Genomic DNA, 13,054 nt, shown 5'->3' with positions numbered 1-13,054 from the left:
TCACCAGGTCCTACTCCAAATCCCATGCCACTTTCCTTGACATTGACCTCCACCTGTCCAATGGCCAGCTTCACACGTCCGTCCACATCAAACCCACCAACAAGCAACAGTACCTCCATTATGACAGCTGCCACCCATTCCACATCAAACGGTCCCTTCCCTACAGCCGAGGTGTTCGTGGCAAACGAATCTGCTCCAGTCCGGAATCCCTGAACCATTACACCAACAACCTGACAACAGCTTTCGCATCCCGCAACTACCCTTCCGACCTGGTACAGAAGCAAATAACCAGAGCCACTTCCTCATCCCCTCAAACCCAGAATCCCCCACAGAAGAACCACAAAAGTGCCCCACTTGTGACAGGATACTTTCCGGGACTGGACAGACTCTGAATGTGGCTCTCCAACAGGGATACGACTTCCTCAAATCCTGCCCTGAAATGAGATCCATCCTTCATGAAATCCTCCCCACTCCACCAAGAGTGTCTTTCCGCCGACCACCTAACCTTCGTAACCTCTTAGTTCATCCCTATGAAATCCCCAAACCACCTTCCCTACACTCTGGCTCCTATCCTTGTAACCGCCCCTGGTGTAAAACCTGTTCCATGCACCCTCCTACCACCACCTACTCCAGTCCTGTAACCCGGAAGGTGTACACGATCAAAGGCAGAGCCACATGTGAAAGCACCCACGTGATTTACCAACTGACCTGCCTACACTGTGATGCATTCTATGTGGGAATGACCAGCAACAAACTGTCCATTCGCATGAATGGACACAGGCAGACAGTGTTTGTTGGTAATGAGGATCACCCTGTGGCTAAACATGCCTTGGTGCATGGCCGGCACATCTTGGCACAGTGTTACACCGTCCGGGTTATCTGGATACTTCCCACCAACACCAACCTATTCGAAATCCGGCGATGGGAACTTGCTCTTCAATATATCCTTTCTTCTCGTTACCCACCAGGCCTCAATCTCCGCTAATTTCAAGTTGCCGCCACTCACACCGCACCTGTCATTCAACATCATCTTTGCCTCTGCACTTCCGCCTCGACTGACATCTCTGCCCAAACTCTTTGTCTTTAAATATGTCTGCTTGTGTCTGTATATGTGTGGATGGATATGTGTGTGTGTGCGAGTGGATACCCGTCCTTTTTCCCCCTAAGGTAAGTCTTTCTGCTCCCGGGATTGGAATGACTCCTTACCCTCTCCCTTAAAACCCACTTCCTTTCGTCTTTCCCTCTCCTTCCCTCTTTCCTGATGAGGCAACAGTTTGTTGCGAAAGCTTGAATTTTGTGTGTATGTTTGTGTTTATCGACGTGCCAGCGCTTTCGTTTGGTAAGTCACATCATCTTTGTTTTTAGATATATTTTTCCCATGTGGAATGTTTTATTTATATATATATATATATATATATATATATATATATATATATATATATATATATATATATATATATATATATATATATATATATAAAAAAAAACAAAGATGAGGTGACTTACCGAACAAAAGCGCTGGCAGGTCGATAGACACACAAACATACACACAAAATTCAAGCTTTCGCAACAAACTGTTGCCTCATCAGGAAACAGGGAAGGAGAGGGGAAGACGAAAGGAAGTGGGTTTTAAGGGAGAGGGTAAGGAGTCATTCCAATCCCGGAAGCGGAAAGACTTACCTTAGGGGGAAAAAAGGACAGGTATACACTCGCACACACGCACATATACACACGCACATACAGACACAAGCAGACATATAATTTACGATCGCGCATGTGGAAGAGCGCTGTGCCAGCGACTGATTTTTATAAATAATTTTGATTTCTTGTCTCGATACAAAAGACGTGTATTTTTCCGCGCTGTGCTGAATGTGCTTTTGGGTGGAAATTAAAATTATATTACAAAGCGAGGTTGTTTCAATAGTGATTTGAGGTGGTTATCACCAAATTTGTGAATTGATCATGACAGCGACAACTTGAAGAAGTTTTCAACAGACGGAGAAAAGTGAAAGACGGGTCGTCCTACAAGGGAATTAGGAGGATAGCCACGAAGACTATATTGTAATTAGTACTGCATTTCTAACAAGATTATAAGGTAAATTTCCACTAGTTTCTGATGCTATTTCCGTACAGCCGCTTTTTGTAGTGTTGCCGACCCGGTCTGCCATGCACGGTCAAATTACAGCACTATCTCAATCAGTAATACGAAGTCCGCCTTATCCGTAACTGAAACCACCAAAATTCAAAACCCAATCAGATTTTCTATTTTATATTTTCACGGCAGAACCCCGAGTAAAGTAAACACAAGCACCACGATGCCAAATGCAGTGCAAACAGTGACCTCAGGTTCCAAGAAATTCAAATAGCTACACGACACACATTTCTTCTAGGTTTGGTATTTTCCATCCTGTGGCAAACCTTCCAGTAGTTGCTTGCATTGTCTGAATGCTGTGAAGTAATCCCACCATATTCACTGCAGCAATCAGAATTATGCTTTTGTATGCAGAAACGTACTATGCCTCATACAGTGTTTCAAGAGATGAAATGCAGTAAGTACTGAAAATTGATGTCTTTAAGTCTGTTTGAATATTTAAGAATGCCCTTTAATCTGAATAATGCAGCACAGTACAGGCAACAATTTGCTGAATGAACTATCTTTCTGTTTCACTTACCTGTACGGTGTACTATTTTTTACAAGAACAGCAGCAAAATGTGATGAAATTTAAGAATTGTATTTAATCCAAAACCATGCACATGTCTAGGAGTGAATATAGACACAGATCACAATTTAGTAATGATGAAGAGTAGACTGAAGTTTAAGAAAACTGTTCAAAAGAATAACTGTAGGAGGATGTGGGATACTAAAACACTGAAGAATGATCATAAGAGTTTCAAATTCTCCATGGATGTGGATGCAGCGGGAAGTTCAGTTGTAGAAAAATAGACATCTTTAAGAGTGACACTCAAATTTTGGATAGAGGAACACTAACACAAGGCACTTCACTGCGACGAAACCTTAGGTGACATATGAAATACCTCAATTAATTGACAAAAGGAGGAAGTGCTAAAGTGTCCAGGGAAAGACATTAATACAGCAGCATAAATCACTTAAGAAATAAATAAATAGCAAATGCAGAGCAGCCAAGGCGAAATGGCTGCCAGAAAGGTGTGAAGGAATTGAAAAAAAAATAATCATCTGAAGGACTGACAGCATATCGAAAAGTCAAAACAAATTTCAGTAAAATTAAAAGCAAGGGTGGTAGCCTTAAGAGTGCAATCGGAATTCCACTGTTAAACACAGAGGAGAGAGCAGACAATTGGAAAGAGTCCACTGACGGCCTCTGTGAAGGGGAGGACTTGTTTGATGACATGATAGAAGAAGAAACTGGATTCAATATGAAAGACAGAGGATCCAGTATTAGTCAGAATTTAAAAGAGCTTTGGAAGACCTGATATCAAATAAGGCAGAAAAGATAGCCGACATTCCATCAGAATTTGTAGTATCATTGGGGGGAAATGGCAACAGAACGACTACTCAGGTTGGTGTTTTATAATGTATGAGATTTGTGATACACAATCACTTTCAGAAAAACAACATCCACAGAATTCTGAAGATACCTAGAGTAACAAGTGAAAGAATTATCACACAGTCAGCTTAACAGCTCATGTATCCAATTTTCTCACAAGAATAATATACAGAAGAATGTAAAAGAAAATTGAGGATCTGTTGGATGACGATCAGTTTGGCTTTAGGAAAGGTAAAGGTGCGAGAGGGGCAGTTCTGATGCTGCAGCTGATGATGGAAGCAAGACAGTGTCACAGAATCTGTCGACCTAAAAAGGTGTTCAACAATGTAAAGCGGTGTTAGATTTCATAATTCTGAGAAAAATAGGGGTAAGTTATAGGGAAAGACAAGTAATATTCAACATGTACAAGAACCAAGAGGGAACAATAAGTGTTGAAGACCAAGAACGAACTACTCAGAGCACGGCATTGTACGATAGTGGATCATGGACCGTGGGACAACCAGAACAATAGAGAATGAGATCTTGTGCTACACAAGAATGTTAAAAATTAGGTTGACTGACAAGGTAAGGAATGAAGACGTTCTCTGTAGAATCGGGAAAGAAAAGAACACATGGAAAACACTGACAGTAAGGGACAAGATTAAAGAACTGTGTTCTCTGGAACTGACCGATGCAATTCTTAGGTCATCCAGTTTTTGGAGTAGTCTTCTGCCCCCTTAAGAAGAATGTTGATGGCACACAAGACACACCCCACCTCACTGCTTCCCGAACAGCAGAGAAGATTATCAGGAATAGGCCTATACAATTTTTTATCTATGTATCACGGTGGGTGCAGCCGTGAAGCAAGCACCCCAGATAGTAGCTTTGGCTGGCCACAACACTACTGGTCACTGCAGAAAGTAAGGGACTATGGAAATGCAGTGCACGTTTATGCAGGTAAAGACCAGCTTAGGCAAGATGCTTCTTCTCGCACACCTGGGTCCTGTTGCTATGATTGTAGTAGACCCAAGTTGGCTGGCATTGTTGTGGCACTCCATCAAAACGTTAATGGACTTACACTCAGACCAGGTGGAGAGCTTAGGATTTGGAGTTGATCACGATACAAGATGCCATCCAGTGAGACATTCCATAGTATACACTACCCACAAAGCCAATACTTTTGCCTTCAAAAGACTCATGGATACTTTTACCTGCAGTAATTAGAATTTATCAGTCAGCTTACTACATTCGAGACATGTAAAAATGACACGTAACAGAGTTGCCCACTATTTTTTTAGGCTGAACACAATTTCACTTATACTGATTTTTCATAAATTCATTCCAGCAGAATCACTGATACGCAGTTACAAGAACTTGTGGCAAGTGAAGATTTGGGAACCACCTTAAAAAAGTACCTCTACAGGACTAAAAAATCACTGTGAAGCAATGCCAGCAGGTATCCTTCAAGGCTATTCGTAGCTGCTGATTTTCACAAGCATGTGTTTGATCCAGTGCACAGCTTGCAAATCCCAGATCTAACAGCACATTTAAGCTTATTTAGGACAGGTACATTAGTCGGGGTACGAAAAAAAGGGCTCTCAGTAGTGGACTAAACTGTTTAGCTTGCTAACTAACCAGCCAAAGTTGGCTGCCACATTCATAAATCAGTAGTCCTATTTTCTGAAATGACACACTGTTTCTCACATGTCCACATTGACCTGATGGGCCTGCTCCCTCCATCTGAAAGATTCAGATATACCTTAACAGCAACTGACTGGTGCACCATTGTCATCCCACAATCATCATCCTCCACATCCTAACTGCTGTTCCTACTGCAGGAATTTAAAAGTCAAAACTCCAAGTTTCACCCTACAGCGGCATCCTCCCACATTAAAGCCAACATTTTCATTCATAAGGACTTTAAGAAAACCTCTGATGTTACGCCCAGACGCTGCCCACCATCACTAAAACCTCCTTTTCTGGCCTTTACCACTTTTTGAAGTGTAAGAAAAGTACTGTGCAAATCCTATACAACTGTGAATTAGTTGAGACAGCTTACCCATTGATTATCGACGTCCCACCAACTCCATCACCCTATTCTCTGTCACCATCAACAAGCGAGGTCAATGAACCTTTCCATTTCCGTGGCACTTACAGCAACCCCTGACCAAAAGCCCTCACCACTACCTTGGAAAGACTCTCCCCAGAAACCACAATGTTGAGTTCGACACCAATTCCCCTAAATTACAAGAGCTCTACTCTGATAAGGTTAGGGAGGGGGACTGTGTGGGAGCAGAAGCTTGGCAAATGCTTTGAGTGTAGTGCATTCTCTACGGTCGACAGAAACACTGTTGGCCTTAAATTGTGTAGTTCAGTTAGTCTTTAGTACAACTCGCATAAACTCATGTTCTGCACGCATCTCAATGTTATGTAATTGTTTAGAAGTAAATAAATTGTGCTCTCACTCTGTTAATACTATTTATTGTGGTTAATTTACCTACACACCGAAAAAAGTGCAGAGTAAGAATTTGACTGTGGTTGACAACATGCAAAATAAAAAAAGGCAAATTTGTGTTATAGCTTTTAAAAAAGCAGTGAAAATGTTTACTGATTTGTGTAATAGTAGTATTATTAAAAGAATTATGCTTGTTAAACCAAATATTTCCATAAAGTGATGTATTAATGTGAGAAATGTTAATGATAACCGAATTTTACTAAATAATTTTGTAATGAAATTTGGAATGTATTATACCATGTAAAAATGTGAACAGAGCAATACTGTACAGTACGATATGACAGGAAAAAATTGATGGCTAGTTTATGTTATGCTGCAACTCAAGTGACAAATTATGCGCATCAGTGAACGTTTAGAAGTATGGTAGTAAACACCAAATTTATTATTTGTCACAATTTAACAAAAATTAATAAAAAGAGTCAGGTCATTTGTTTCGACTCATGCAGAATTGGCTGAGTTCCAGTGTGCTCGGGATCGGTTGGTAGGACACGTTCTGAGATCAAGGGATTGTTTATTTAATACTGGAGGGAAGTGCACAGGGTAAAACTCTTAGAGGCATGAATACACTAAACAAATTCAGAAGGATGTAGGTCACAGTAGTTCCTCAGAGATGGAAAAGCTTGCACAGGATGGAGTAGCTTGGAGAGCTGCATCAAACCAGTCTCTAGACCGAAGACCACAACCACAACAACAACAACAACAACAACAACGATGACGACAACCAGTGTGCTGCACCAACACTATCACTGTATATTTAAGCAAATAAAAGAAGTTAGATGTATGCACACACAGATATTTAACAGTATCCAACAAAATATACTTTTTACTGTTGACACAGGACAAAATATCATCATTTTCTCTATGACCATTTATGTAGTTATCACCCCCATAATCCACTTATGAATGAGATCTTAATTACTACCTATACATACAGTAGCAGATTACTAGGCTCCTCTCATACTCTCGATGCAAACTCTGTGCCTTCTGATCTTTTTACAGGCAGAGTAACACACTGTAATGTGCCACTTAGTGATTTCACATTTCCGGCAGTAATTTTGTACGATATACACTCCTGGAAATTGAAATAAGAACACCGTGAATTCATTGTCCCAGGAAGGGGAAACTTTATTGACACATTCCTGGGGTCAGATACATCACATGATCACACTGACAGAACCACAGGCACATAGACACAGGCAACAGAGCATGCACAATGTCGGCACTAGTACAGTGTATATCCACCTTTCGCAGCAATGCAGGCTGCTATTCTCCCATGGAGACGATCGTAGAGATGCTGGATGTAGTCCTGTGGAACGGCTTGCCATGCCACTTCCACCTGGCGCCTCAGTTGGACCAGCGTTCGTGCTAGACGTGCAGACCGCGTGAGACGACGCTTCATCCAGTCCCAAACATGCTCAATGGCGGACAGATCCGGAGATCTTGCTGGCCAGGGTAGTTGACTTACACCTTCTAGAGCACGTTGGGTGGCACGGGATACATGCGGACATGCATTGTCCTGTTGGAACAGCAAGTTCCCTTGCCGGTCTAGGAATGGTAGAACGATGGGTTCGATGACGGTTTGGATGTACCGTGCACTATTCAGTGTCCCCTCGACGATCACCAGTGGTGTACGGCCAGTGTAGGAGATCGCTCCCCACACCATGATGCCGGGTGTTGACCCTGTGTGCCTCGGTCGTATGCAGTCCTGATTGTGGCGCTCACCAGCACGGCGCCAAACACGCATACGACCATCATTGGCACCAAGGCAGAAGCGACTCTCATCGCTGAAGACGACACGTCTCCATTCGTCCCTCCATTCACGCCTGTCACGACACCACTGGAGGCGGGCTGCATGATGTTGGGGCATGAGCGGAAGATGGCCTAACGGTGTGCGGGACCGTAGCCCAGCTTCATGGAGACGGTTGCGAATGGTCCTCGCCGATACCCCAGGAGCAACAGTGTCCCTAATTTGCTGGGAAGTGGCGGTGCGATCCCCTATGGCACTGCGTAGGATCCTACGGTCTTGGCGTGCACCCGTGCGTCGCTGCGGTCTGGTCACAGGTCGACGGGCACGTGCACCTTCCGCCGACCACTGGCGACAACATCGATGTACTGTGGAGACCTCACGCCCCACGTGTTGAGCAATTCGGCGGTACGTCCACCCGGCCTCCCGCATGCCCACTATACGCCCTCGCTCAAAGTCCGTCAACTGCACATACGGTTCACGTCCACGCTGTCGCGGCATGCTACCAGTGTTAAAGACTGCGATGGAGCTCCATATGCCATGGCAAACTGGCTGACACTGACGGCGGCGGTGCACAAACGCTGCGCACCTAGCGCCATTCGACGGCCAACACCGCGGTTCCTGGTGTGTCCGCTGTGCTGTGCGTGTGATCATTGCTTGTACAGCCCTCTTGCAGTGTCCGGAGCAATTATGGTGGGTCTGACACACCGGTGTCAATGTGTTCTTTTTTCCATTTCCAGGAGTGTAGTTTTATTTTTTAGTGTCATCAGCCATGAAGTAATAAATCAAAAATTTCTGGAAATTGTGGCAATGGCTACAACAAACGATAATTATCTCTGCATTAACTGATGTGTAGCTGGCACCTAATTATTATCGAGTTCTTTCTCTAATTGTGTGCACAAAGTACAAAGGACAACTACCGAATAGGTGTGCGTGTGTGTGTGTGTGTGTGTGTGTGTGTGTGTGTGTGTGTGTGTGTGTGAGAGAGAGAGAGAGAGAGAGAGAGAGAGAGAGAGAGAGAGAGAGAGAGAGAGAGAGAGAGAGAGAGAGCGCTAATGCTAGCTTCACAAACTCTTAAATCACACGATGTAAATTGTAATCTTGAATCTTTTGAACATGTTTCCAAAGACTATAAGAAACCAGGTGGCACATGGGTTGTACAACACTTACAGCTCGCTAATGACAACATCCAACAAATATCTGTTAAAATGAAATAATGCCAAGGCTGATATTGAGCATGAACAAGATTCTGCAAAGTTAACAATGTCTGATGTGGTATCAAAAATAGAGGTGTAAGCATCTTTTTTCCACTGAGAAAACTGTGGTAGTGACGTACTATCTCAACTGGGCGCTGTCATCGCTGTTTCTACAACTGAAAGATGACTGACAAGTTCATTTTCCAGCAGGAGGGGAGCTCCAACTCGTTGGCTCACAGAAGTGCTTCCATACTTTGCCCATATCACTGGATCAGGCTATGTCCCAAAGTTCACTGACCACTTTATAGACAGTGTAGGGAAGCAGCCTACTCACGCCGTAGTAAATTCACATCAGTCTTTCCATTGTGTGCCAGCCAGTCCGCTGTAATTAGCTCTGACGTCATAAATGTTGCGCAATATTTTAAAATCAAATAAATACCCTGAAACAGTTCTAGCATGTCAGGAGTAATACTAAATTAGTGTGTGTTGAATATCAGTTCGATAACTAGCCATTTTTGAAATTTGGACGTTTTTTCTGCAAAAATCATTGGCACAACAGAAAAGAGCTAGAGACTTAAAAATTTATATTTAGATTCCTTTTCATAAATATTTAATAGAAACAGTCTTCTGGATCTCACAAATTAAGATTTTAGTTGAAATTCATGATTTTCTGGGTTTTGTCTTAAAAATTAAGGAAGCAAGATAGATTAAGTAGGCTAATAAATAAGGCTAGGATGTTTATATTTAAGTAGATTGGAGATCCGCTATAACCATCAAGATGTGAGAAGTTTCATTTGAATAACTATAAAACTATTGCGATAGTGTGTCTCCAAAGGGCAGGTTCAGAGCTCATCTACTGCGTGTAGTGTAATTAAATTAATTATCTCGCCCACAATATTTAACTTAGCCACGTCAAATTTTTATTATGATTACTTACCTGTGTGCTGAATGCACATTTAAATTAAGAGCTCCATTGGCCATCAGCAAGAGAAGCTATGATTTATTCAATAACTTAAAGTGGTGCGTTACTAGCCCAGCGGCTAGTCGGGAGAGCCGATTTGATCAGGCGTTCCCTTAGCCGTCCGCACCACGGCTTTATATATAAGAACGCTGCGCGAGGAAGCAAGGTCCCAGTTCTCTCCAGACGCTGAATAACACACCATCTGTGTCGGGAGTTGCGTCGTGTCGGTATCATTGTTATAAACGGCCTCGGATGCCGTAGTAAGTTACTCGGGATACGCGTAACCATGAAATCATTTTCGAGTGAAGTGTTAATTGTGGGATGATTTTAATTATCTATCTTCAGTTTGCGTATTGTCGTATTTTCACGTGCCCCCGCGGGACAAACATTCTACCATTATTTAGTGTGGCATTTGATGAACCTAATCATCAAATTATGGCGAGCATTCATTTAAACATTTAATTTGGACAGTTATAGTTGCATCAGCGCATTAGACTCTGAACGGCTCTGTTAGATTGTGTGGATTTTTCTTTTTCTTTTCATCTGTGACTTTCAGAATACAGAGAATTTTTAGAAAATCGTTTTTGATTATGAATCCCCGACAATCTCCTAATTTCTCAGAGCTATAAGCTGCAGCTATACGGAATTCTAATTACAGGCTTCACGTTTTGCTAATCACTTTCTGGTTGCCAATATTGTAGTTAGAGAGCCAGTGTTGAGAACGGCAAAAGACAGCATACATAATAGGCACATTTAACAACAATAATTCTACCCGCCGCTGCACATATGGTTAATCGGCCGGAAAATGCAGTGTTTCTACATTCAAACATTTTATATAACAAAACAATATTTCAACCCGCCGCCCCACATATGGTGCATCGGCCGGGAAATGCAATGTTTCTACATTCAAACAAAATTTTAATAAAAAACATATTTTCCTACCAGCCGCCCCACAACAGCTCAAGCAACTTTCTACTTTTACAATTTGTGATTCCTCACTCGCTACAGGAACATTTAATAATACATTTTATAAGCACAATGACCAACGCTGCACAATCTTTGGAACAGCATTATAGTTGCATTCATAGACATCAACAAGGACTTGATGCAGTGTGTCAGAGTGTGTGTGTGTGTGTGTGTGTGGGTGGGGGGGGAGGGGGTGCGCGCACACGCATTTAACTGCTGCGCAAAATGTGTCAAACAGTGAGGTGACTTACTTAAAAATCTGTATTGTGTGCAAAAAACCTGGCTTTCTTCAGTTGAAAATCAAGTACTACTTTTAAATTTATGGGGTACACTGCTGTACAAGTGACAATAATCATTCTGTAGGTACCTTTAACAATATTTGAAGCAATGACTGGCTACATGACTAGCCAACTACATAATTGGCTTTCAACAATCTGAGTGACACACTGCTAATCTATGATCCTGTACCGAGTACTGATTCTAAAGGTGCATAGGTTACTCCCCAGCTGAGGTACTGATTCACTCACAGTATGTTAACAACTGACACCACTGGCAAATATTCTATCACAAATGTTGATGTAACATCTTTCATTATTCACATTTCACTGTTCTATGGCTTTCATTGTTATTCATCTATACTATGATAGGCTGGCATCAAACATCAAGAGAACTTAGTGACACTGCTTAGATTGATAGTTGGTATAGCCCACAGAAAAGCTAAACAGAGGTGCTCAGGGAACACTGATGAGAGTCACTGGTAAGAAATGTGAATTCATTGTGATGAACCCCAGTCGGTAAAGTATTGAGAATCTATATCTGATTTAGACTGTTCAACAATACTACTGCTTCAATCATAACTTAGGCAAAGATGATGAGAATAAGTTACAAACTATGGACAACTTTTTCCCTTGCCTGATCTAAAATTGGAATTAAATAGAGTGATATTAACACTGATGCAAATTTCCTTCTTCCACACATTTGTCAGTGGCATGTGGAGTATACACAGACTACATAATTCAATGCACAATAGTTCATTTATTGTGAATTGTGAACATTTTCAACCTCACCTCCTGGCAGATGGCATTTATGTCCGCACCAGAGATGCGATCTGGACGAGCAACATAATCCTCCAGGTCCACTTCTTCGCTCAGGTTCATCTTGCTTGTAATTGTTGAGAAGATCAACCGCTTTTGCCTCCTGTCAGGTAAAGGAAATTCGATCTTGCGGTCAAGACGACCGGGCCTGAGGAGTGCTGGGTCGAGAGTGTCAGCGCGGTTCGTTGCCATAATAACCTGTAACATGAGTAAATCTACTTTACTGCTTCACAAACAAGACAGTGTGAAACCTGGATTATGTGAACTTTCAGTGAATGGATGTTTTATCAAGTTGTGCTACAGATTATCAGAGTTCACAAATAAGTTGTTTGGCTAAGTTATAATTAATTTCTCAATCCCATATTCAAAATAAATGATACAAAACCATCACCTCCAACATATAAGCTTTGCTGTCACACACTGAGATTAATTTACTTTCAGTTAGCCTTAGTGTCATTAGTGAAAGGAAAAAAAGGGGAGGGGGGGGGGGAGGAGAAGCCAAAAAGAACATGCATCACACATACATATAACTATGGCAATGATGACCACTTATCCCTTCAGTGTAGATGTAGACCGGGCTGGAACTCTTATGGGAATTGACAAGGTGCTGCGAGTAATTAGGCTAATGAGCAGGGGCACTACATCAGTAGTATGTGGTGTAAGTCGAGAACTTTGATCTAACAGGTGTGCTAAGGATGTCCGTGCAGTTATTGTGACCTGGGTTTGAATCCTGGTCCGGTACAAATTTTCAACTTGCCCCTTTGAAATAAATTGACAACTAATGTATTTAATTCCTTTGAGTCTCTATTTATTGTGGCACACAGATGATACAAATGGACAGACAAGCAGTGAAAAGTACATACTCAAAGATGTAATCAACGAAAATACACCTCATGTAAAATCCTGGTTTCAGGCAAAAAAATTAATAATAAACAGAGATAAGTAAGTATGAGCTTCCATAAACAACAGAATGTTGCCCCTTGTTATGTACGCATGCATATTGTAACAGCAAAAACAGCATTTTCAATGAACAGGATACCAAATCTCTCAGACTGGCCACCAGTAATACTCA

At 42.0% G+C, this 13,054-nt stretch overlaps 1 protein-coding gene across 2 annotated transcripts in view; it reads right to left on the bottom strand.

The window, feature by feature from the left end:
- Positions 1-13,054, bottom strand: part of LOC126424913 (26S proteasome regulatory subunit 6B) — a 241,483-nt gene that overhangs the window by 188,228 nt on the left and 40,201 nt on the right. For both annotated transcript variants that reach the window (XM_050087756.1, XM_050087755.1), the window contains exon 7: positions 11,956-12,180. In XM_050087756.1, coding sequence (XP_049943713.1) covers positions 11,956-12,180 — 225 coding nt within the window. The remainder of the gene's footprint in view (positions 1-11,955; positions 12,181-13,054) is intronic.

This window comes from Schistocerca serialis, chromosome 10 (assembly GCF_023864345.2).
Source record: "Schistocerca serialis cubense isolate TAMUIC-IGC-003099 chromosome 10, iqSchSeri2.2, whole genome shotgun sequence".
Taxonomy (NCBI): domain Eukaryota; kingdom Metazoa; phylum Arthropoda; class Insecta; order Orthoptera; family Acrididae; genus Schistocerca; species Schistocerca serialis.
This window is presented reverse-complemented; position numbering and strand designations above follow the sequence as displayed.